The 27,938-nt window shown below is 37.2% G+C and overlaps 1 protein-coding gene across 2 annotated transcripts in view; it reads right to left on the bottom strand.

Moving 5' to 3' along the window:
* Positions 1–27,938, bottom strand: part of CDH12 (cadherin 12) — a 256,933-nt gene that overhangs the window by 13,147 nt on the left and 215,848 nt on the right. For both annotated transcript variants that reach the window (XM_040630527.1, XM_040630529.1), the window contains one exon: positions 12,732–12,868. In XM_040630527.1, the coding sequence (XP_040486461.1) occupies positions 12,732–12,868 (137 nt within the window). The remainder of the gene's footprint in view (positions 1–12,731; positions 12,869–27,938) is intronic.

Genomic DNA, 27,938 nt, shown 5'->3' with positions numbered 1-27,938 from the left:
AGAAGACTCAAAACATAACATGCACATTTTACCTTATTTGTTATAAAATTTTGCCGTATGAAATTTTACAGATGGATAAATTGCCCCAAATTGTTGAAGGACCTTACCCAGAGTCACACATTTAAGGGGATCCTAATTTGGATTTGGAAATCCAAATACCATGCATATGCCCCCATACCTTCTCTACTGATTGGTTTATGTGTTAAATCTTTCATCTGCAGCGCTGCCGAAAAGTTATAATGTTAGTATTCTTTTAGACCTGTATCTGGATTCTTTTAAAGAAGCGTACAAAATCTCAACACATGACTGATTCTGCTAACTCTCCACTATCCTGCTGTGCTAAGATTTATTAGGAAATTATAGGCACTATAAACAGTATCATAATAAATGTTCACATATTCACATATGACACAGTGAAATCCATCATCGCGTACCAGTACACACACAGATAACACAAAGTGAGGATGAATGGTATATTCTGTAATATGGGATGTGCTAACAGAAGGTGTATTGGTAATCCTGGAGAAGGATGCAGGAAGTATCTATAATTTAAAAAATTAATATTGCCCACAGGGAATTATCTTATTTGGTAGAAAATTTTGGCTGTTTTCACAAGTTATTTAATCTACCTGCAATTCAGTTTCTTCATATGAAACACACAGTATAAATAGTCCCTAATTAATAGGTTTGTTGTATTAAGTAAGTGGTGGTGTTTTACAAAATGTTAGATCACCTTTGGTAAATTACATTACTCTTATTACCAAGTGCACTTCTTGAAGGTTATCTAGTTCTGCATCTATTTTTGGTGTTAATTGCTCCTATAGCATAATATGTAGATAAATGTCAACAATTTGGTTAAACTTGGTTCGCTTTCCTAAGAAAAAACTGGAAATTATCAAAAATAACAAAAATTTTTAAAAAACCAAAATTATGCCTAGTATTTTATAATGCTTACAGTGTACCTATATTCTAAAACATGTTATGTAGATTAACTCTTTTAAGGTTCACAGTAACTCTCTTATAGACACTATTATTATCCCCATTATTGCATGTGGAACTCTGAGGAACAGAAGGGGGATGTGACTCTTGCAAAAATTACAAGTTGAAAGGAATAAGATGGGGTTCTGGTTCCAAGTTCATGCTCTTAAATTCTAGTATATATTATGTATTAGAAAATAACTGAAATTTATTTCACTACTGAAAAAATAGACAACAAATTAATATTACAGATTAGTTTAGGAAGTTCATGTGAATTACTTAGCCTACTCTATTTCCGCCAACATAAAAATCAGTCTCCGCTTTCCGTTTCACATGCTATATAAAGTACACGTCCTGAGGCCATATAAAGAGGAAAGTTTTGTGCATGTTGTTTATTTGTTTTTGGATTTTGTTTGTTCATTTGAGAGAGAGAGGGAGAGATGAGCGGGGGAGGGGCAGAGCGACAAGCCAATTGGGAAAGGAGTAACATCTCTGTTCAAGAACTACTATGGTTGGGGCGCCTGGGTGGCACAGCGGTTAAGCGTCTGCCTTCGGCTCAGGGCGTGATCCTGGCGTTATGGGATCGAGCCCCACATCAGGCTCCTCTGCTATGAGCCTGCTTCTTCCTCTCCCACTCCCCCTGCTTGTGTTCCCTCCTCGCTGGCTGTCTCTCTGTCGTATAAATAAATAAAATCTTTAAAAAAAAAAAAAAAAGAACTACTACGGTTAAGCACTGAACTTTTTACAAGAGAATATAATTTGTTAGAGTAATATAGATTTTTTTGATTTATGCATATAATTCAGAAAATTATATTGAGGAAACAATGACTCATCTAATCTGTATTTGGGACAGCGATGATGAAATTTATTTAATCATGACTTAGCATGAGCATTATTATCAATACTTTTGCCATGTAGAAACTAGTTATCACTGAATACTTAGAGGGGAGTTTCAAGTATAAATTTAGTAAATTTTATTTTATTTTTAAAAGATTTTATTTATTTATTTGTCAAAGAGACAGAGAGCGCACAAGCAGGGGGAGTGGCAGGCAGGGGAGAAGCAGGCTCCCTGCTGAGCAAGGAGCCTGATGCCCACTAGATCCAGTATCCCGGGATCAGGACCTGAGCCAAAGGCAGATGCTTAATAGACTGAGCCACCCAGTTGTCCCTGAATTTAAATTTTAAATAACCAAATTTTAAATAACCAAAATCTTACATGACTAATTGCTGTGTTCTTTGTAGTCAAATCATTTAAAATTCCAATTATTTATTGATGCATGTTGTTTATATTTAATAACCAGCTTATTAATAGTTTTTGGTTCACATAATAAAATCAAGAAATCATTTTGTTTTTATCCCCTATGCCTTCAAAGGTGTTTTGTTAGATATTCTTTCCCCATCCCTTGGTGATATCTCAGTGAGCTCCCTTAGCTTTCTGAATCAGTCTGAGTTAGAATTGCCTTATTAGTAGTATTTTCAAGTACAGTTTCAATTAAGAAAGCAAAAAGGTAAAGCCCAAATTACAAAAAAAGGAATAAAGGGAAAAATCACTGTTTATCATAAATGAGTTAAAATACTATAAAGAATACTATGAATTTATGCCAAAAATCTAGTCAACATAAATGAACTGAATAAATTCCTAGAAAGACACAAATTACCAACACTGACCTTTAAAAGAAATACAAAACCTTAATAGACCTTAAACAAATGAATAAACTCAAGTTGTAATTAAAAATCTCCCAACCAAGAAAAAACTTATGTACACATGCCTTCACTGGGGGAATTTTTTTTTTTAACTTCGGGGATTTTTATTTTTAAAGATTTCATTTATTTACTTGACAGAGAGGGAGAGCACATGCAGGGGGAGCGGCTGTCAGAGGGAGAGGGAGAGGGAGAAGCAGGCTCCCCGCACCCTGGAGAGCCTGATGCAGGACTGGATCCCAGGACCCTGGGATCATGACCTGAGCCAAAGGCAGACGCTTAACTGACTGAGCTACCTAGGTGTCCCACTGGGGGAATTCTATCAACTATTTAAAGATCACAAAATACCAATACTTCACAAACTTTCAGAAAATGGAAAAGGAAACACTAATTCATTCTATGTATCCTGCTATCAAAGCCAATGAAAAACATCACAAGAAAACCAAAACAATATGGGCTAATATCACTCATAAACATAAGTACAAAAATTCCTTAACAAAATATTAAAAAATCAATTCCAGAGCATACTATAAAATTACTACATAATGACCAAATGGCATTTATCCTAAGGATGTAGGGTTAATGTCCAAGAATTATCAATCCAACACACTGTATTAATAGAAGAAAACAAAACAAAACAGAAAAACACATGGCCATCTCAAATAGATTCAGAATTTGCATTTGGCTACATCTTATATCCATTCGTAATTTTTAAAAAATCCTCTAAGAAAGTAATAAATGGGAGGCAAGATCCTCAACCTAACCTAGTCTATCTACAAGAAGCCTATAGCTGACATCATACTCAGCAGTGAAACAGTCAGTGCTTTCTCTCTAATATTGGGCACAAGACATAAATGGCTGTTCTTGCCACTTATATTCACCATTGTACAATCAAATGAAAATAAAATTAAAAAAAAATTCAAGTATCCAGATTGGAATGAAAGAAAAAAAACTATTTTTATTCAAAAATGGCATGACCCTGTTGGTAGGAAATCCTAAAGCATCCACAAAGAAGCCAATAGTTATAATAAAGGAGTCCATCAAGTCCACAGGTAAGAGCAATATAAAAAATGGCAACTGCACACTTAATAGCAGCAAATAACAAACCAGAAATGAAATTGAGGGAAAAAAACCTCAATTTACAATAAAATCAAATATAATAAAATATTTAGGAATAAATTTAGCAAAATAAATGCAGGAATTATTAACAGAAATTCACAAATCATTGCTGAGAAGTAAACTGGGCTGCTGATGGAAAGGACTGCCAGTGATGGAAACAGAAAATTGTACAATGACTTTTGAAAATGGGTTGGAACTTTCTGTAAACATTAAACATGAACCTATAATGCAGCAATTCCACTCCTAGGTATCTACCCAAGAGGATGAAATAAACATCCACACAAAAACCTGTATACAAATGCACATTAAAGTATTATGTATACAGTTCAAAACTGACAAAAATGCCAATGTCCATCTTTGGTGAATGGAAAAACATTGTGTGACCTATCCACACAATAAAAATTACTTCAACAATAAAAAGGAACAAAACAGTGATATGTGCTACAACAACTTGAATGAATCTCAAATACGCTGTCGTCTTTGATAATAAGGCCGACATTGCTCCTTGGAGTTGGATTAGCTGCAGAAAGCAAAAAGTGTCAGTGACTTTGGATTTCTGAAGTCTTCAGAAGATTCCAGCCTCCAGCTGTCAAGTCTTCCAGATTTCCTGGAGGAGGTATTAAGCCATTCCTTTTAGATGAACCCTTTCAGGGATGCCTGGGTGGATCAATGAGTTGTCTACCTTTGGCTCAGATCATGATCTCAGCTGAGGTCCTGGGATTGAGCGGCAAGTGGGATTCCCCACTCAGGGGGGAGCCTGCTTCTCCCTCTGCCCCTCCCCCACGCTGCTCATGCTTGCTCTTTCTCGCTCTTTCAAATAAATAAAATCCAAATAATAAATAAATAAATAAATAAATAAATAAATAAACAAACAAACCCTTTCAGAATTCCTGACCCAAAGAAACTCTAGGATAATTTATCATGTAGCAATAGATAACTAATCCTGGTCATAAATATTAAAATATATTTTAAAAGGAAAGAAAGATTCTCACTAGGGCTTGAGCTGGAATGGACCCAACAGGGCCTCATGACAATGCCCATGGTAGGGGGAGCAGGCCCTGCTCCCAACTACCATGCAGAAATCTTGCCCAAGGGACCTGTCACTAGAGGTCTAGCTGCTGCTTTTCTCACTGCAGGAAGGTAGCCAAGGTCTGCAGATATTTCCAGGGAGGCTTCTGTTTCTATGGAGAGAGAGACAGCTATCTGTATCCACAGTTCCATGCAACCTGGAGTGGGGTCTGAGCCCATTTACCTGCCTTCTGTACCTATGGTTCGGGGCTGAGCAGGGGCCTGCGGGACACAGAATGTGGTCTGGAAGGGTTGGCCAGCAAGGCAGGAAGGTTGGTGACAGTTTCTGGAAGTCCCTGTCTCCATTATCTGCTGACAGGAATCAAAGCTACTCCCAGGACTCTCAGCCCAAGGCAGACCCTACTTGGGAGCTCATGCCCCATTTCAGTGCCTGGACCTTGAGAGCGAGCAGGACAGTCAGGGCTTCATGTGTGGCACCTGCATTGACAAGGTGTGGGATGAGTCATAGGCATCCTGCCCAATTGCACCCATGCCCCAGGCGCCTGTGCACCCTGGCAAATGAGATGACAGGACTTCCCACAAGACATCATGAAGGCCTGTCCCCAGTACCATGTCCATTCTGGCTACATCACCCCCAACAAACTCTAGGTGAGCAAGGAGGCTGAGAAGAAGCAACTCATCAGGAGCTTCAAGGCTTGGACCAGCCAGATCCTATGGCAGTTCTTCATGTGGGAGGATGGTCACTGCCCCTTCCAGTCTGACTGTATTTACCTGCACCAGCTTCTGGCTAAGGCCTGAAGCTCTGGTTCTCTCTGGCCAGAGAATATGCAGCTGGCTTCTGTGATGGAGGTGCTGGGCCCAACAGCATTCCTAGGGCACCAAATTAGAGCAAGAAGTATTCACAGGCTGTGCCCTGGCTATGGCCTTCTGGGATTCAGAACTCCTACTGGATCCCAACAGTTCTTACCATGGCTGCCTGTAACCAGGACCAACATGTGAGAAAGGGGACTGAGCGCGCAGGGGGTGCTAGGTGGCAGGTCCCGTTCTGGGCTAGGTGGAAGATGAAAGTAGTAAGCTCTCTATCCGCATACACAGGAGCATTGACACAACTGAGGAACATAGGGACAGGTGGAGGGCTCTGGGGAAGAGGAAGTTGTTCTCACCCATTTGTCTGGGCCTTAGTTATTACAGTAGTTTTTTGTAGAATGATCTTGGAAGAAAACAAATAAAATGCACCTAAACCATGAAAGAAAGAAAGAGAGAGAGAAAGAAAGGAGGGAGACAAGAAAGAAGGAAGGAAGGAAGGAAGGAAGGAAGGAAGGAAGGAAGGAAGGAAGGAAGAAAGAAAGAAAGAAAGAAAGAAAGAAAGAAAGAAGAAAGAAAGAAACAGAAAAAAGACAAGACTGGCATTTCTTCCTGAATTGGTGCTTTTCTCATCTGAAGTTTCATTTATCATATGGCTGGTACTTGATCCTGGTGGTTTGCTAGACGCCTAGCTGGAGGTAGAGACAAGAACACTCATTCACGGTCTCTTTACATAGATTGGGCTTCTTCTCAGCATGATGGCTAAAGTTCAAGGGCAAGTATTTCAAAAGTGAGAGAAATCCAGATGGAAACTCTTGCATTTATGACCTAACACAGTCACATAGAAATGCATCTCCTCTGTGTTAGTCAGGGCTGTCACTAGTGCACTTCAAATTTCAAGTGGAAGGAAGATTGAACCCACTTCTTGATGGAAGGAATGTCAGCCTCACTATTAGAAGAACATATAGGAAGGGAAAGACAAAAGGTATACCCATCTTTGGAACCTGAAATCAGAAATCTCTTTTAGAAATGGTTCATTAGTAACTAGCATTGTAACCTTTAATAAATCCTATGAAAACTGAATTTTATTTATTTTTTATAAGTTTTATTTCAAGTAGGTAGTTAACATACAGTGCAATATTAAAACCTCACCAAAGAGGTAAAAACCTGTACTCTGAAAACTATAAAACACTGATGAAAGAAATCGAAGATGACACAAAGAAATAGAAAAACATACCATGCTCCTGGATGGGAAAACTAAATTTTAAATTTTAAAAGGAAGTAGAATTGATATCAATTTAGGTCCCTCATGCCATCTTCCTCAAGGCTAAGGAGTTTTATGGGGTAAAGAAAAGTCATTGGCTTTATCCACAGTTCTCGTCAATGTAGTATACTGGGATTCCACATAAGATTTCATTTGACAAAGTATCCTGACGATCTACAAGTCTGAAAATTTCAGATCTCTAATTGTCTACTTAGAGGTGAGAAAACTTTGGGATAATCTTGCCCTACATTTTTTTTTTTTTTTTGTCAGACCCAAGACTGGAATCCAAGTCTTAGTACGCTTGTCACTGCTCCATGATGGATATCAACGAACTCCGAGAACACGAAGGCACAGCGCCTGAGATCTGCTCATGTGCATGAGGATCGCTTACTCTCAAAAAATAATGCCTACGGGGCTGTCGAGGCCACCATGCTGGGAGAAAGCCCAGTCTACACTCAAGGGTCAAAGTGGTGGGTTTTTTTAATTATGTATAAAATATTCAATAAATACTGGCCAAATAGTCGAATATTTCCAAGGACCAGTGAGAAATGCAGTCGAAAATGTTTTGAAAACTGTAAAGCACTGACAAACACAGGGTTCATAGTATGTTAAAATATGCCGAAGCTGTTAGGCTTTCTTATTTAAAGACGACATCTGCTTTTGAATAACTATCAGTGCTAAAAATTCAATTTTGTGACTATGTACTAAATTGTAATTACAATAACTTCAAGAATGAAATCTTAACTTTTTATGACAAAAAAACACTGAATTATAGTGCAAACTGGGCAAGATCCAATGAATAAGTAGCACAGCTTTCTTTTTCTTTTCTCTTTAAATCAGTTCATTTTGAAATTACAAGATAAACCATTTCTAATAATAGCTCTGTTCAATTACAGTAGTATGATCTGTATCTAGACTGAGCAATCCATAAAGAGGATTTAAATTATTCATGTATATCTATGCTAAAGTCAAATATTACTTTCTATGCTGTTGGTGACAAAAACTGATCTCTAAAGAACAAGGAACCTTTAAAAATACCGCCAATCAATTTTTTTCCCCAATGAAAACACTAGAGGAAACCTATCATTAATTTTAAATATTTGCAATAACATAAAACCCTAGATAGTCTGAATTCCTTTAGAACAGGAACTGCTTCATATTCATCTTAAAACCTCCAGGATTTAACACAGAGCCTAGTGCATTCTAGCAAATTGAACATATCAATGGACAAATATTCTTTCAAAAACAGACTAAACTGAGAAGAAAGTGGGTTCCATACAGCTGATAAAACAGGAAATTTCCATGGATCGTGACCCACCAGCACCATGAGAGTCAGCATATTTTCCTTGAATTCATCCATGGTCAACACGACTATCTATGAAATAGATGCCATTTCACTTTATGTTAAATTCTCAATAATTTAAAAAATTCTTCTTAAGTGACTTTCTTTAGTCTAACCACAGCAAAATTAAATTAGTATTTGGAAGGCAAATAAAACCCATTATTGATTTGATTAAAAAAAAGAGGTGATTTTATACAAGTAGTTAATAGATGTCAGTCAGTACACAATCAAATTTCTGAAACATGCAAACTCAGTATAGGATTGTAATGGATAAGCAGTCTAACAAGCCTAGCTAGACAGATAATAGATAGATAGATAGATAATAGAGATAGATAGATAGATGATAGATAGATAGATAGATAGATAGATGATAGATAGATAGATGACAGATGATAGATAAATGTCAAGACTAACAAAAATTTCAATTTAATTTTATGAACATTGCAAATGTATAATTTTTTACTAGTTTGTACTCTATCTATACATATGAAAATCACCTTGATTAGTTCAACTAATAACTTACTTAAAATATATCTAGTAAGCTTAGGCAAGTGATTAATTGTCCATGTGAAATTCTGTTTTGGAGTGAGAGAGTCCAGGACTCCCATCTTCATTTGGTCACCACTCCCAGTGGGACACGGAGCTACAAATGAAATATCTCTGAGCTTCCATTTCCTCACACTCACAGTGTGGACCATAATACTCATCTTGATTTAATATATATTAAGCTAGTAGAATTGTTTAGTATATTAGTTTATATTATTATTACTACTTGCTATTATTTCAGAAAAATTAGGTACTTTCTTCTCATTTGGTCTAAGAACATCATTTCATGGCTAACTATGTGGCATGCAGGCAGATGAAATTCTTCAGAAAATTCTATCACGAAATCTATTTCTTTGTGTTTAAACACTTTATCACTTAATGACCATACTATGGTCATTTATAACCTTTTGCCACTTCCCCCTACAGGTTGGATAAGAATACTCTTAAATCTGAAGTCCCTGGAATTAAGCATAATTTTCATAGTTATAACTTAGTAAAATTCTCTATTTTGGTCAATTTCTAACTACTAAACTTTAATATCCTTATGCATAGATTTTGGTCTCATTTTTCTCATAACTCACAACAAGTTGTGCCTATACCAACTTATGAAAACAAATGTGTGAATTTATGTTTAGCCTGAATTATGGATAGTAAGGAGTTTAATTTTTCTGTATGTATGAAGATAATACCATTTGCATTATGTTGAAGTAAAAAGAAGTAATAAAAAATAGCTCTATATACCAAATAACCTAAAAAATAATTACCCAACAATTTAATCCCAACTCATAATGATATATTTACATACAAAATTTTCCCTAAATATAGCAGTTAGTGAGTCAATTCACTGATTTTTTACCTGTTTCATAATAAATGCAAACAGTCCATTGCCATCCGCATAACTACTGACCAAGAAAAGAAGAACCGTCTCTGGTATCATTTGTTTATTTCATAATTATATAAAATATGTTCTAGGGCTTTAATGTAGATATTTTTAATTATCTTTGCCTAATGATATTTGCTACAGTAATGCCAAAAAATATTGGAACATATGTGTATTGAAAGTTTCTGATAATTTGAATGAAGTGAATTTTTGGAACTTCCATCTTTCCGAAAATTCTCAAGATTAGTATAATAAAAACGGCAAAGCAGTAATGCATAAAAGAATTATTAGGAGTCTAATAAAATTATTTGGATCTCCAACTACAGCAACACTGATTAATGACTGCTTTTTAATTAATTGGAAGTCATTCAATCATTGTAACATTTCATTTGCCTGAGATTTTTTATGTAAGGGTCAGGCCAAAACACATGCTAGTTCAATCTGCAATAAGGTATACTTACATAATTTTTTCTTCTTGGCAGTACAAGTGTAATCTATTTATTTCTCAGTCATTCACCATGATGATAGTTTCCTGCTCAGCTGGCTAGTTTGATCAATGAGAGCACCCTTATGCATTACAATATGAATAAATTTTACTTTTAAACTCTGTGATTTCAAGCAAAATAAAACCCATAATAAGCTATTCTTATTGTAAATCTTTAATTACCATGTGGTGTGTGTTCAGCCTCTTTATTTTTTCACATGGATACATGCATTTACCCCAGCAGACTTCCTTGGGGCCCTAAAATCTACACAATGGTCTTTGGATAGGTACTGGAAGGGAACAGGGGTACCTATTTTAGAAATGCTAATTTGACATCACTCTTATATTGTATAAGAATATATACCAAAGTTTATTTTCTAACTACAATATGGTTAAGCTATCCCCTAACGTTCCAGATGAGTGAAATAATTGCAAGTTAACATGAAAGAAATGATGAGTAACAAACGTAATTGTAGTAGGATGCAGTATAGGAGGGGAAAAAAGATGCCAGGTGTGAGAGAGCCCAGGAAAACGCTGTAAAGAAAACAGGTGTCCTCCGCAAAGGGTACACCGGCATTCTGTTCTCCTGATGATCTGTCTGCTCAGGCAGCTGACTGGATGATCTGCTTGCAGAGCCTACCTGAGCAGGGAGGGCAGATTTGGAAGACGGCTGGACAGAGAAACCATCCAGCAGAAGAACAGCTGGGAAGTCCCTGTTCCATATGACAAGGATGTGTGAGTTTCCTCAGGGTCAAGGGGGCACAACACAAAGTCAACACTGAGAAACTATGCTATAAACGCACCCAAGAAGACTGCCCTCTATGCAAGGGGACCCTGGAATTAAGAAGTTGGAAGGTCTACCACCTGGGTACCCATAACAAGTTCCTATGTACATGGGATGTCCAGAGTTCCCCACATCAAATAACTCAAAGATCACGTAAGAAGACAATGTTTGGGCAACTGCCCTAGTGCCAGTCCACTTTAGCCCTAGAAGCAGTGGCAAGCAACAGAACATTATATGGGGGCAGGTAAGAGAGACTTACGTCTCTGTCCTTCCCTCTGTCTTTTCCACCCTAACCGGCTGGAGAATCTGCACCCCCACCAGCGAGGAGTCACAGTTCCAACTTACGGTGTCCTTGAGTCCTGCAGTCAGCTGTTGCTGTGTAACAACAAATGACCCCAAAATGCAGTTGCTTGAACTAATTACTATTTTAGTCCTTCTCACAACACTGTGAGTGAAGCATCTGGGCGGGGTTGGTCCGGGCATATGTTCCATTTCACAGGGCAGTGGCGGAGGCTGCATTGTGGTATTGCGCTGGCGAATGGCCTGGGCTAGAGACTCCAAGACAGTTTCACGCACCTGTGCAGCACACTGGCAGGTATGATTGAAGGTTGAGCTGAACTGGGATGGTCAACCTGACCACCAATGTGTGACCTCTCCAGCATGGTAGCCTCGGGGTTGTCAGTTTACTCACATGAACAGGTGAGTGTTCCAATAAACGAGATGGAAGCTGCGTGTTCTTTTATGTTAGTCTTGCTCTTAGTAATCAGAATAACCACAACGTAATGAAATCAGCTAAAGATATCGTGAAGGCCTAGGAATAGGTTTCTGACTATTCAGGGTTGGAAGCAATTGTTGAAGCTGTATAATATTTACACCCCACTGAGTTGAGACTGAACAAAAACCCCTCAACAGATATATTTACAGTTAGCTCTTCCCTGCATAGAAAAATGAAATTAGCTGCCAAAGTAGGTGTACCAGATGAACAAAATAAAATGAGAAAGAAACAAAATGAAAGATGTTCAGAAGGGATTTCCCCAAATCTTTCAAGAGACCACAAGCAGATGGATTGGCAGGTGCACTTTCCTGTGCAAACAACTACCTTGATAACCAAATGTCACCATTCTCCCTCTAACCTGCTACCTTAGGAAGTCGTGATAGTACCCTAGGTTGTCCAGTCAAACATATGGAGAGCTGTGTCACTCTCAGTCTAGAGGATTCTCTTCTGGACCAACCGGAAATCAACACAAGTCCTAACAATCCTATCGATTCTGAGTGACTCCTTAAAGAAAAGCATTTAAAGCTCCTGTATATCCCACAGTGACATTCATTTAAAAAAAAATACATTACAATTACATTATAAGAAAAGGAGAGAGAAGGAAGAGGGGTGATTTTAAAATGCTCTCTTCAGTGTCAGAAAATATTTCAGAATGGGCGATTTTGTGTGAGAATTAATTCCTCCTGCCCAGCCTCTGGAGCTGCCAATATTCTATACGGAGGTCCGGTGTGGAAGAGAAGTCGGAATGCCGGTGGATATTTGAGGGTACAGCGTGGAAAGGGATGAGGTCACACAATGAAATGCACTACTAGATATTCATGCAAGCCTGCAAACAGGGCTCATTGGCAGCTGTCACAATTCCTCTGGACTTATGCTATGAGGAAAAGGAACAGGTTTCTGAGTTTCCCCAGGAGACCACTCGGCTGTCAGTCCAAAAATGAAAAACACCTCAGCGGGGACTCGTTGAAGAGTGTTCAGTCCAAAGAACTGCAGTGTAACATTGATTCTGTCCGTGCCATACTTACTAACTTTACTCGCAATTATGGAGAAATTATACTGCGCAGTGCTTTCTCTGTCTAGTAATTCATTAGTGGCGATGGTTCCTTCAGTTCCGTCTATTGTAAAGTAGCTGTCCCCATCACTCTTCCAATCTATGAAGTACCTGTGTATAAAAAGAGTAGATGCAAATGTGCAATGATTACACATGAATCATGATGGCAGTCAGGCTAACTTGACACAGTTCCTTATTTTTCTCCCTGTAGCTATTACCCACCTTGCAATAAAGAAGAGTGTAAATGACAGCTTCTTTATTGCAAAGTCAGTATGCTCAAGGGGAAACTGGAAATAATGAAAGATTTAGTACTCCTGCTGTTCATATTATTTTAGGGTCTTGACACCTTGAAAGCTCAGCAGAGACTAAAATTCTAAAGCTGACCATGGGTTTCCTTAACCTGCTGAATATTAAAACTTTTCCAAGCAGTAAAAGATTCTTTAATGGTGTCTGTGGGAAGAGCTGGTGGTGGGGGAAGGCAACCGGATACAGCTACAAAGAACTTAGGCCAGAACAGAGGTAGAATCTTTATTTCCACAGATAGAAAAAAAAAATCATATTATGGAACCCAAGGGGCAATTGTATAATTGACAATGTGGCAATTGTACAGACGTGTTTTCCTCAAACACATCTAAAAGAGCCACTGTCGTTTTATTACTCTATATATCAGGACAACTTTTGAAAAAAATAAAACAAAACAGTGAACTTAGCTAATAATGTCTCTTTATCTCCTTTATTAGTTAACCTATTTGCTAATAACAGATGTTACCTTCTTTATGTGAAGCAGCTGGACTAAAACAATCCAAGAAAATTAATTAAAAAAAAAACAGAAACTGAATTATATCAATCTTTATGTAGCAGATATATAGAGTGAAAAAATCCTTTTCCAACACATATTTTCAATCATAGTAATAAACATTTTGACATCTTAGCACATATCAGATACTGTTCTAAATGCTTGCATGTATTACCTTATTAAAGCCCCAGAAAAGCCTTGAAAAATAAGTATTGTTCATCTCCCTATTTAACCAATGAAAAAACTGAAGCAGAGAGATACTAAGGAATCTGCCCCCGTTCACATACTGAGAAAGTTTTAGAGCTGATATTTGAACCAGGTCATCGATGTTTTCTGTAGAATTATCATCATGTAGTCTTACCAATTTTAAATAGAACATTTTAGGTGAAAGGGCTCTGCTCATTAAAAGGCCCAATGAGCAATATATTTATCACCATTGCTCTAGCCTGGGAATCACAGCGAGGTCAGTACAAGCAGAGAACATCATCGCGGTGAACCTATCTAAATCCCCAGGCCAAACAAAGTTAGTCAAGTCATGCACTTCAAAATAGCAACGCTGAAATACCTGAATTACAAAGCTCCCCCACAAATCCCTAAAACACAGACCACGGGCACAAACAGCCAAGCCCTATTTCACGCAACCATGTTTTTGTTTGTCTCTTATTCACTATTATCTGGCATCTAATCTTAGCTCCGTCACCTCGTAAGTTTCGGTTCGTCCCTTCCCTGGATGTGATCTTCTCAGAAAGCTTACCACCCACGTCTGGAGTACTACTGAAACGTAGTTGAACATTTTCTAGTCAGCTAAGCATCTTCAGCATCTTCCCACAGCCGATCAGACCGCAAGCTTGTGGGTCTAGGACTAGGTCCTGGCATTTTCCTGATGTCCTATCTGTGTGACTGACTCACCCCTCTGCCAACCAAACAGTAACCGTGAGGCAGCAGCCACCCCTTTCAACTGTGATGTTCTGCCCAAGACAGCAATTAAGAAGTGACCATCAATGAAACTGAAAATGGAGCTACTACATTTCCGAGACATTCCAGAGAAGATGTGACCCTGTCCTAAAATGTCTAGATCATTTTCAGGAGATCTGTCCTCCCAGAGCGTAGACCCCATGTTTACTTTAGGTTTGCCACAGTCCACAGGCAATCTAAGGCTACAATGATACTTTAATTGCAATGAATGGCAACAGTATCACAAGGGACTGCCTAATCTGGCCTCACTCACCAGTGTAAATGAGCAAAACCCTGAAATATAGAATTTGAATCACCTTACCCTTATTTGGCAAGTAGATGAGACTTAAATTTTTAAAAAAGGTGTTTATGATCTATATATAATTAAAACAAATGTATAGTTCATATAAGTATGGAGCCACTGTTGCTAAGAAACCTGTTTTCACAACTGCATAGAAATCAAAAATTAAAGCATTAACCTAATCTGTGCAGACCACTTGACAGAGTACAATTTTATTACTCTTCTGTAAATGAATTTTCAGAAATGCCTCAAAAAGTTTTCTTCTCTTCATTAGGTAAGCATTCTCCTTAAAATTGTGTCTTTTAATTTGCCTAATAACTTTCTCACAGTTAATGGAAAAGCTAAATTCTCAAACACATTTTGTAAAAAGCACTTGATGGTTCCGAGTTCCTCTAAAAGTATTACATCTCATTACTTAAGCAATAAAGATGTAGAAGTAAGGATTCAGGTCAAGGTAGGAAATTTTCTTTTCTTAATGTGGTTATAATCAAAATCTCTTCCTTCTGTCTTCTCTTAGTCACTGGTTGGTGTTTTATTTATTTATTTTTTTTAAGTTTTTGTCTTGGGGAAGATAATTAAATGAAAGTAAATTCAGTTCTATTTATTTCCACATTTTATCGAGAGCCTAAGTCACATACAGCAACACTTAAGATTATAATTGCTTCATCAAGGATCACAATTACATTTTTTTCTTAGAAATCCTAACATTTCTCTTGAACTTTTTAAATAGTAGTTGCTAGTTTTCTATTAGTTCCTCTTCGTTTTTTTTTTTTTCTAATCCTCCTCCTCATTCTAACTTCCCTCTTAGTAAAATAAAGAGTTATATCATAGATAGTTGAGAGAGCTTCTCTTGCTTGTTTGACGTGAAACTAAACATTTTATAAAATTATAATATTTAATAAAGGCATAACCCTTCTGTCTTCAAATTTTCCATTTGGAAGCCCATAATATAATTAAAACACATCTTTAAAGAAAGATAAATGTATCATAATCTACAGTTTATTAAAATTATAGTTGTTATATTTTTTATTTTTCTCCAGGTTACTTAAGATTTTCTTTTTTTTTTTTTTTTTTTTTTAAGATTTTATGTATTTATTTGAGAGAGAGACAAAGAGAGCATGAGCACACAACCTGACTCGGGGTTCAATCCCAGGACCCTGAGATCATGATCTGAGCCAAAGTCAGATGCTCAAAAGACTGAGCCACCCAGGTACCCCGAGATTTTCTCATTTTCTTAAGTCCTTTTTAAATAGTCCTGTATGATCTTCTGACTTGTGTCCATTTATGTATCTGGATGCCAACTTTACCTTCCCCCAAAGTTTCATACCTAGACTTTGGTTTATTCTCCAGAGACTGTGAAGCAGCTTACTCTAATGGGAAGAAAGTAGAGTTTAGGCAAATATTGATCCAATTTGGGTTCTGCGATTACAAGCTTCAATATTAAACAGGTAGTCTCTGTGTTCTCACGTATTACAACGTAAGGACAGTACTACATGACTACATAAAGGAATAATGTGATCGTGCCTTCGCTCATGTTTCTTCCCCTGAAGCCTTACTGAATCCCTTCAGACAGCTTTATTACTTCCCTATTACAAAATTCTATCTTCGTACTTCTTTTATCTGATTTATCAACTTTAATTGGCGTTAGCAGTGTCTCTCAAAGTAATTGTATGTTGTTTTGTGGTTGACGCAGAAGGTTTCTAGAGAGTAGGAAGGATTCATCACCGAGTTTATTGTTCTATCCCTCGTATCTTGTATTTTAATGTATGAATTGTATTATTTTATAAGAACACTGATTGTTGTTGTGAATAATAGCCTGATCACATTTCAAGCATGGGTTGTTGATTTTGTGTCTTTGAATATTCAAACACACGCATTCTGAAGCCTTTCTCAGGTACCTCCAACACCACCTTGAACTGAGTCAAATGCATGTTGTTCCAGGTCAGAGCTGGGTTTACTTACTCTCTCTAGTAGATGTGGCCAAATGTCTCTGAAGAAAGGTACCTTTTTAACTAGAGTCATTTACCATTTAAGACCCAAATATAGACATTATATTTGAAAGACAGCTTTTATTTCCCGTGTTTTTCTAATAACTGAGTTTTATCTCCTCCATGCAATTTGTTTGTCCTTCAGCTCATTTACACTCTGGAAATTACTCACATTCTCCTAACTCATCAAATACTCTTCTTTTTCTTAAGATTTATTTATTTATTTGAGTGAGAGTGAGCAGGGAGAGGGGCAGAGGGAGAGAAAGTCTTAAGCAGACTCCTTGCTGAGTGGAGCCCAACACAGGGCTCTATCTCACAACCCTGAGATCATGATCTGAGCCAAAACCAAGACTTTAACCGACTTTGCACCCCAGATGCCCCAATGCATCAAAAAGTCTTGTAATATTTTCTAAGGAGAGGGTTTCATACCTCTGATATTTTTGAAGTAACTGATCATTAAAAAAAATCAAAGTAATATGAAATTTGAAATAAATGTGAGAAAAGACTCTTTTCTAAAAGCAATTAAAGAAATCATAGAAGGGAATGAGCTATAAAATGTGTGTAACTTATATGGGTTATCCTTCAGCATTTCAAGATAGAGCAAAGAACTGGAACCAGCAAAAGGTAAGCTCAAAAAGTGTTATAAAGAATATATAAGCAACTTGGATGTTTTGTCATTTTGAGGAGTTAACAAGAAACTTAATAGGATAGCTTTCAAAATAATTCATCACCCTAACTAATATCTGGACACTTAGCCATTGAGATTTCGTTGAGTATATCACCAGAATAATATAAAATTTGTTTAAAAATGAAAGCAAACTTATCATTGACTGTCAAGATCCAATCCACATAAAAATTACACTGTAAGTCTGTATTACAGATCCACTGAATTTTGTCAGTAAATCCTCAGTTATGTCTAAATATTATAAGAACTTTGTGGTTGTCTAGAAAAATAAAAGGTACCGAATCTCAAATAATAAGATTTTATTTCAATATATATCAAAAAATTATTAATAAAACAACTGTATAATTTGGTATTTGCTTTTCCAGCCTGACAAATGTCAATATTGTCATAGTTCAATTAAACATTTTTCAGATTTAGGCAGTGCCTGAGTGGCTCAGTCAGCTGAGCGTCTGCCTTCAGCTCAGGTCATGATCCTGGGGTCCTGGGATCAAGGCCTGCATGGGGCTCCCTGCTCAGGGGACAGTCTGCTTCTCCCTCTGCCCCTGCTTCTGCTCTCTCTTTCTCTCTCTCAGGCATGCGTTCTTACTACATAAATAAAATCTTTAAAAAAAATAATAATTCAAACATTTTTCAGATTTAGTTAAAGTTGTTATAAGGTTTAAATCAGGGAAACATATGTAAAATGTTTAGAATACTTTCAAGTATATAATAAGGTCCATAGTTACCATATTTTAAGGAATTAAATAGTATATATTTTTACTGACTTGTTTTGACTTTCTATCAATTTTCCTTAATAAGCTACTGAAAACTATGATATTTTAATTATATTTTCAGCAATCTTAAAATTAAAAAGCAACTCAAAAATTTAGATGAGTAGCTCAATTACACTGAGGAAGGGGAGCAATTAGTTTGACTTTTAGAATCTGGCTGCTAATGGTTAAATCCTATTTTCCTTCTTACTGAAGACATAATTGGATCTTCCTGGGCCTCAGTTTCTCTCTCTGTAAAATAATGTCAGTTGTGATGTTTAAACAAATCTGACCAAAGTGCTCAGCTTAAAACCAGGAATAAATTAGTTATTATTATTATTATGACTATGTTGGGGCACCTGGGTGGTGCAGTTGGTTAAATGTCTCCTTTGGCTCAGGTCATGATCCCAGGGTCCTGGGATTGAGCCCTGCTCCATGCGGGGCCTGCTTCTCCCTCTGCCTCTGCCCTCTCCCCCCACCCTACTCACACTGGTGCTTGAGCACTCTCTCTCTCAAATAATAAATAAATAAAATCTTTAAAAAATGATGTCACCATACGTTGATAGTTAACTGCCACCAAAGCAAATAAAAGTAAACTTGTCCATTTTGTACATGTTCTTTGCAGTAGCTCCTATTTTACTAATTGTCAATGGATCGGTCATTTGAGGAAAAACACAATGAGTTTATTCATAAAGGATCTTCTCATTCTTCATAGCAAGTTAGGTTCTCGATCAACAACCTCTCAAATGAATTATTCTTAGTCATTCCATTGGTGTAAACTTAGAGGGAATGTGTTCTTCATTTCCAGTGCAATCAAAATAAGCAGGGAATTCTAATAAAGGTGTTGCCTTCCCTTAATGTTGTCAACTACAGAATAGATCCAATAGTAAATGAGAGATTCTGATGAATGAATAATTGGAGAAGAGCATGTCTGAAGCTAATATATACTCAACCATCTCACTGGGGGGAGCTTCTGCTGAGTTTCTGGCTAATGGCAACCCAAGCAGATCAAGGAGAGATTACAAACATACAGATCCAGTCACTGATAAATTATACAACCTAAAATTAGTACTAAGAAATCTGAAAGTAAAATTCACCTAAACTCAACTTTTCTCCTTACCTTGGTTCCCACAATTCCATTCCCTTCAATTAAAATAGTTAGTAACCTTCTATTTCATCACCTTCATCCTTGACTTAAAAGAATTGTTGTATGTTTTGGAGAAAAGTCCTCTATCAGATGTGTCTTTTGCATATATATATATTAAAATTCACATTGTGAATGCTAAGGGAAAGAGATAAGGTAAGCAGTGCTCAAAAAGGATTAACTGTTTTATCTTAATGAATATTTTATATAACCTATGGATAAAGTGTTTTCTCCCAATTGCTATCTGAATATTCAGTATTTTCTAAGAAAACAGGCCATAAATACAGAATTAGTTTGCTCTCTGCCAAGTAATAAATACTAGAATACAAAAGAGTGATTAGAGTTATACAAAACTCTACACAAGGAAGCATTTTTAAAGATCTCTTTAAGAAAAAGAAATAGCGTATTAGTTTCTTTATCAGAAACTATCTTTCATGAATTACTTTATTAAATCTAAGTGGAGACAGCCAACATTTAACAACAGCTAAGACTAAGCACCAGTAAAAGAAATAGTGTCAACCTTTAGATCATTTGAAGGATGCAGGGAAAATAACAGTATGAACAACACAAAAAATGTTAAATGAAAAAATAGAGATATTGTGTACAAATGGCAGACACGGGAAGAAAAAGCAGATGCTTTCAAAGAAACTCAGGGAAAAAGTAAAACGAAATGTGGAATTTAGACACTACAGTAGTAGCTTAATGCATTAATATCTGGGGAGTTTGCCCTATTTAACTTTTTTACTACTGTGATGTGTTTAGGACCCTCAAGAGAATTATTTGTTCAAAGTTGATTTTTGTATGACATTTACTTGCAAATGTACTGATGACATTTTGTTTCCATTAACTTCATTTATAAAAGCTAAGGAACTGAGAAACCAGTTACAAAAAAAAAAAAAAAGAAAAAGAAAAGAAAGAAAAAAGGAAAGAAAGAAAGAAAGAAAGAGATAGAAAGGGAGAAAGAAAAGAAAGAAAGAGAAAGTAGACTCTTGACTGTATTGTGCTAAAATAGCAGAGATTAAGCCCTAAACACCCAGGTCTTCAAACTTTTAAAAAACAAAAAGACCTATTTTACATATATTTTAAAGATTTATTTATTTATTTCAGAGAGAGAGAGAGCAGGAGGAGGGGCAGAGGGAGAGGGAGAGAGATTGCTTGAGTAGACTCCCTAATAGGCACACAGCCCAAAGTGAGGCTCGGATCTCAGGACCCTGAGATCATGACCGGAGCCTAAATCAAGAGCAGGTTGCTTAACTGACTAAGCCACCCAGGCACCCAAGACTAATTATATTTATATATTAGATCTGCTTATGGTCAATTTGAAAAAATACAAATGCACACATACACATGCATACACATTCTATATTTCACTATATATTAGGATAAATTTAGCAAGAGAATTTCAAAATCAAATTAAATTTTGCATGTAGAATGTGAGAGAACAAGGAAATATCCCCAACTCTCAAGTATCTTCATTTCCTGCATTTTGGAGATGGTAGTTAAAAAGTGAATACATATTTATTCAATAAGCAAAAAATGGTAAGCACCATGATAGAGTTCAATATGGTTGATGTCTTTAGTGAATATAAAAGATAAGAAAAACACAATATTGGGAGGAAGAAGTGAGTTAGAATGGACAATAAGTATACATATGGTTTTGCCACCTATGATGGCAGAAGTCTAGGATGAAGGCGATGAAGTAAAGGGTGAGAAACTAATTTATGGAGGCAATAGAATTGTGTGAACAAGGGAAAGAGAAAAGTTGAGTTTCAGTGAATCACATTTCCAGATTTCTGAATGCTGGTTCTGAGCCGAATATCACTTAATGCTCTATCTGAATTGTATATGTTTATCAATGACTTGATTTGCATATCTGCAATCTCTCCTTGATCTCTTTGGGTAGTCATTAGCCAGAAACTCAGCAGAAGCTACTGGCAATGAGATAATTGATTATCCGTAAGCTTTAGATATGATCTTCTCAAGTTACTCACCCAACAGAATCTCTCACTTAAATGGGATCTATCCCATAGTTGACAATACTAGAGAAAGGCAACACCTTTACCAGAATTCCCTGCTTCTTCTAATTGCACTAGAAAACAATAGCATTCATAAAACTCAACAAAATGAAAACGAACAGCTCAATTTAAAAATTGGTCAAAGACCTGAACAAATCTTACCAAGGAAGATATACAGATGTCAAATGAGTGCATGAAAAGATGTTCCACGAAGCTGTTCAGTCAACAAATTAAGACAACTATGAGGTACCGCTACACACTTCTCAGAATGTGCAAAATTTGGAATACTGAGCACCAAACGCTGGCGAGGAGGAACAGCAACAGGCAATTTCATTCTTCGCCAATGAAAATGCAGAATGCCACTTTGGAAGACAGCTTTGTGGCTTTTCACAAATCCAGGCATACTCTTACCATATGATCCAGCAAATGCACTTCTCGGTAATGATACAAAGAAGCTGAGAATTTATTTCCACATAAGACCCTGCACCTGTGGACAAATAAACTATGGTACATCCAGACAACAGAATAGTATTTAGCATTAAAAATAAGTGACCTATGAGCGCCTGGGTGGCTCAATTGGTTAAGTGTCTGCCTTTGGATCAGGTGATGAACTCAGGGTCCTGGGACTGAGTCCCGTGTTGGGCTCCCTGCTCAGCAAGGAGTCTGTTTCTCCCTCTCCTCTGTCCCTCCCCCTGCTCATACTCTCTCTCTCTCTATAGCTCTCACTCTCACTCTCTGTCAAATGAATAAATAAAACCTTTTAAAAAAATAAAAATACACTCTCTTGCCACTATTATTCAACATAGTACTAGAAGTCCTTGCAACAGCAATCAGACAACGAAAAGGTATAAAAGGTATCCAAATTGGCAACGAAGAAGTCAAACTGTCTCTCTTCGCAGATGACATGATACTCTATAAGGAAAACCCAAAAGAATCCACTCCCAAACTATTAGAGGTTATAGAGCAATTCAGTAATGTGGCAGGATACAAAATCAATGCTCAGAAATCAGTTGTATTTCTATACACGAATAATGAGACTGAAGAAAGAGAAATTAGGGAATCCATCCCATTTACAATAGCACCAAAAACCATATGTTACCTTGGAATTAACTTAACCAGAGACGTAAAGGATCTATATTCTAGAAACTATAAATCACTCTTGAAAGACATTGAGGAAGACACAAAAAGATGGAAAAATATTCCATGCTCATGGATCGGAAGAATTAACATAGTTAAAACGTCGATGCTACCCAGAGCAATCTACACTTTCAATTCTATCCCGATCAAAATACCGATGACATTTTTCAAGGAACTAGAACAAATAGTCCTTAAATTTGTATGGAACCAGAAAAGGCCCCGAATCACCAAGGAACTGTTGAAAAGGAAAAACAAAGCTGGGGGCATCACAATGCCAGATTTCGAGCTGTACTACAGAGCTGTGATCACAAAGACAGCATGGTACTGGCACAGAAACAGACCCATAGACCAATGGAACAGAATAGAGAACCCAGAAATGGACCCTCGGCTTTTTGGGCAACTAATCTTTAATAAAGCAGGAAAAAAACATCCAGTGGAAAAAAAGACAGTCTCTTCAATAAATGGTGCTGGGAAAATTGGACAGCTACATGCAAAAGAATGAAACTTGACCACTCTCTCACACCATACACAAAGATAAACTCCAAATGGATGAAAGACCACAATGTGAGACAGGAATCCATCAAAATCCTAGAGGACAACATAGGCAACAACCTCTATGACATTGGCCAAAGCAACCTTTTTCATGACGCATCTCCAAAGGCAAGAGAAACAAAAGACAAAATGAACATGTGGGACTTCATCAAGATAAAAAGCTTCTGCACAGCCAAGGAAACAATCAAAAAAACTAAGAGGCAGCCCACAGAATGGGAGAATATATTTGCAAATGATGCTACAGTTAAAAGACTGGTATCCAAGATCTACAAAGAACTTCTCAAACTCAATATGCGAGAAACAAATAAACAAATCAAAAAATGGGCAGAAGATATGAACAGACACTTTTCCTATGATGACATACAATGGCTAACAGACACATGAAAAAATGTTCAAAATCATTAGCCATCAGGGAAATTCAAATCAAAACCACATTAAGATACCACCTTACGCCAGTTAGAATGGCAAAAATAACAAGGCAGGAAACAGCAATTGCTGGAGAGGATGTGGTGAAAGGGGATCCCTCCTACATTGTTGGTGGGAATGCAGTTGGTGCAGCCACTCTGGAAAGCAGTGTGGAGGTCCCTTAAAAAGTTAAAAATTGAGCTACCCTATGACCCAGCCATTGCACTACTGGGTATTTACCCCAAAGATACAGACATAGTGAAGAGAAGGGCCATATGCACCCCAATGTTCATAGCAGCACTGTCCACAATAGCTAAATCGTGGAAGGAACCGAGATGCCCTTCAACAGATGACTGGATTAAGAAGCTGTGGTCCACATATACAATGGAATATTACTCAGCTATCAGAAAGAATGAGTTCTCAACATTTGCTGCAACATGGACGGCACTGGAGGAGATAATGCTAAGTGAAATAAGTCAAGCAGAGAAAGACAATTATCATATGATTTCTCTCATCTATGGAACATAAGAACTAGGAAGATCGGTAGGGGAAGAAAGGGATAAAGAAAGGGGGGGTAATCAGAAGGGGGAATGAAGCATGAGAGACTATGGACTCTGAGAAACAAAATGAGGGCTTCAGAGGGGAGGGAGGTGGGGGAATGGGATAGACTGGTGATGGGTAGTAAGGAGGGCACATATTGCATGGTGCACTGGGTGTTATATGCAACCAATGAATCATCGAACTTTGCATCAGAAACCGGGGATGTACTGTATGGTGACTAACATAATATAATAAAAAAAATAAAAAAATAAAAAATAATATAAAAAACAAAAAAGAAGTGACCTCATAAGCCATGGAAAGATTGTATGTAATTTATGTATGTATAAGTTATTTATGTATGTTACTAAGAGAAAGATGTTAATCTGAAACGTTTACATACTGTATGACTCCAACTACGTGACATTCCGGAGAAGTCAAACTATAGAGGCAATAAATAGATCAATGGCTTCCAGGGCTTGGCAGGGGTGAGGGTGGCAGAAAGACAACGAGTCGGAGCACAGAGGACTTTTAGTGTGGTGAAAATACTCTGGCAATGTTATAATTATGGATACAGGTCATTACACATTTGTTCAAATCCCCAGAATGTACAGACCAAGAGTGAATCTTAAGGCAAACTATGGACTCTGAGTGACTATGATGAGTAGGTTCAATTGTAACAAATGTATCATTCTGGTGGGGGTGTTGGTAGCGGGGGAGGCTATGCATGTGTGGTGGTGGGGGATCCTGTACTTTCTCTCAATTTTGCTGTAAACTTAAACTGCTCTAGAAATATTAAAAAACATTGAAATAAAATATTTTATACCAATACCTCATTTAATCCTCACAAAAATCTGCTAAATAAGTGAAAAATAGAGAATGAAAATGTTAAGTGAAAAAAAGAGATATTGTGTACAAATAAGGTAGATATGGGGAGAAAAAGTAGATAAAACTTGGTATTACGGAATATTTCAAAGAAACTTAGGGACAAAGAAAAAGGGAATGTGGAATTTAGACACTGAAATAAAGGCTGACTGTGTTCATGTCTGGGAGTGGGCAATTTTTTGAATTTTGAATTTTTACTATTAACATTTAAAATGAATTATATATGTTGCTATAGGATGACACTTGATAAGCCAGGCCTCTCTTTCCTCTCACTCCCTAAGGGTGTTTTATAGTTGAGCTCAAATTTCTGCCCAGATAATAAAATTTTTGATATATGGGAAAGGGCTCTCAAATGAAAATCAGCTACACTGATAATCTCTTAATCCATGATGAAAAAAATCAATTCCAATTGATTACAGAAATTTTTCTAAAAGCGTGGTGAACAGACCAGATTTGAGATTTAAGACGAGTTTAGGCAGGACACAGAGAAATGCTTCTATTTTAATAACGAGTTATTAATTATTTTAAATATCACATTCTACTTATGGAAACTCATAATGATTTTCATTTATTAATCAATTTTAAGTGGTGGGTTTTGGTTAGAAATATCATTACACACAAGAAGGTAACATGAAAAAGGAACTATTCAGTTGTTCTATTAAATTCTGCAATTTTGAACATATACGTGGAAGTTTACATGCACAAAATTTTACATCATGTCATCAGTCTCTTATCATCCAATACTTCTTACAGAGATTGAGTTTATAACTGAATTGTTCACTTTCTCATTTTATACACAAAATTAATTCGATTAAATTGTCTTTTAAAATTCATAGGGTAACGAAGAGTTTTCTATCTTTGGAACAAAAGTAAAGTTCCACACACTGAGCAAAATTATCCACTGAAATCTCTGTAATGCGAATCACTCATACTCAAACCAAATATTAATTCTCAATGTAACTGAATAGTGATCACACAGGTTAAAATTCTTTTTTAAAGATTTTATTTACTTATTTTTGAGAGAGAGAGACAGCAGAGGGAGAGGGAGAGAAGCAGACTCCGAAATGAGTATGGAGCCCGATGTGGGGCTCAATCTCACGAGCCTGAGATCATGACCTGAGCCAAAATCAAGAGTCAGCCGCTTGGGACGCCTGGGTGGCTCAGTGGGTTAAGCGTCTGCCTTCAGCTCGGGTCATGATCCCCGGCTCCTGGGATGGAGTCCTGCGTTGGGCTCCTTGCTCAGCGGGGAGCCTGCTTCTCCTTCTGCCTGCAGCTCCCCCTGCTCCTGCTCTCTCTCTGACAAATAAATACATAAAATTTTTTTTTTAAAGTCAGATGCTTAACCGACACAGGCACCCCACATATTTTAAATTTCATTTCTAAATTTAAGAGACTACAGTTGTGAGGGGCGCCTGGGTGGCGCAGTCATTGAGCGTCTGCCTTCGGCTCAGGGCATGATTCCAGCATTCTGGGATCGAACCCCACATCAGGCTCCTCCGCTATGAGCCTGCTTCTTCCTCTCCCACTCCCCCTGCTTGTGTTCCCTCTCTCGCTGGCTGTCTCTCTCTCTGTCAAATAAATAAATAAAATCTTAAAAAAAAAAAAAGACTACAGTTGTGAAAATCCCCCAACTCACTGGTAGTGCACACACTGATTCACTCATTTGATGCACTAGGAATCACTTCCATGACTGATATAATAAGAGCCAAAGGGCATAGAGCATTAGAAGATTAGAAGCAAGAAATCAGTGTATCCAATGGCAAAGGCTAGAAGAGTAAAGGAAACAATAACTAGAAATTAAGCTTGGGGCAGGGGGACCAGACATGGTATACACTTGACCCTTGAACAACCTAGGTTGGAACTGCACGGGTCTGCTAACACAGGGGTCTTCCTCAATACAGTTCAGTATTCTAAATGTATTTTATCTTCCTTACGATTCTTTTAATAACATTTTTATTTCTCTGGCTTACTTTATTCTAAGAATACAGCATACAATACATATATCATACAAAATACGTGTTCATTTGCTATTTATGTTATCCCATTAGGCTTCTGGTCAAAAGTAAGCTCTTAGTAGTTAAGGTTTGGGGGAGTCAAGGTATATGCGGATTTTCGACTCTGCAGATGGTCAGTGCACCTGAACCCCCACATTGTTCAAAGGTCAACCGCACGCATTTGGAGTTATTACTCCTAACCTTTCTTCAAAGTTGCTTCAGTCCCTGCTTAATGCCACCGCACTCTGGTTCTTTGCTGTGCTCAGTGATAATACAATAATAACATTAATAAAATACCTACTGGCACATGGAATAACACAGCCCTAAATTAATACCTCGCACAGCAACTCTGTGAAAAGACAGTTGAGCAAAGGAAAACAAAACAAACAGAGCGTACCCAAATACGTCAAGTAATTTCACATTTTGATGCTTATTTTTCACAACATATTTTTACTATCATTCTTAAGTCAGCCAACATGTTTTCAGACCCAAAAAAAAAGATGATTCATACCCCATGTTTCCTCAACTGACATGATTCAAGCTTATCGTTTACTCCAAGGACATGGAAGTAAGACAGCTTTCATGCTGATTCAAAAGCAGCTCTGTCTTTTGACAACCCCTCCCGGGATCAATTAGATCCATCTGTGTCTACAGCTTTAGTGAGTCAGGCTGCTCCCCATTAGAAGTAAGACTAGGGATGTTACTTTATCCCACATAAAGTAGGTCTTGTCAGACAGTAGCTCCTGTGACAGTAACATGCCCCCCTCCCAAAAGAAACCAGTCCTGTCGTTCAAGAGTATCTCAAAAATGTAGCCTTCCTTTACTCCTCACACCAGGCTCTTAACTCCAAACATGTTGTTACATTTGGAAGTCTGTAAGCCTCACCTTACCTTTCCCAGGTGATAGTTTTACTAATAAACTCTCTGATTTTTTTTTTAAGTATTGCATTAAAATCGTATTTTATTAATATTTTGACTCTATCATGCTTTTTTCAGTCTTCAAAGATAGAACATACAGTAAATTAAACAACGTAGAATGT

This window comes from Ursus maritimus, unplaced genomic scaffold, assembly GCF_017311325.1.
Source record: "Ursus maritimus isolate PB19 unplaced genomic scaffold, ASM1731132v1 scaffold_15, whole genome shotgun sequence".
Classification (NCBI taxonomy): Eukaryota; Metazoa; Chordata; class Mammalia; order Carnivora; family Ursidae; genus Ursus; species Ursus maritimus.
The sequence above is the reverse complement of the archived record's forward strand: the minus strand, read 5'-3'. Positions and strand labels throughout refer to the sequence as shown.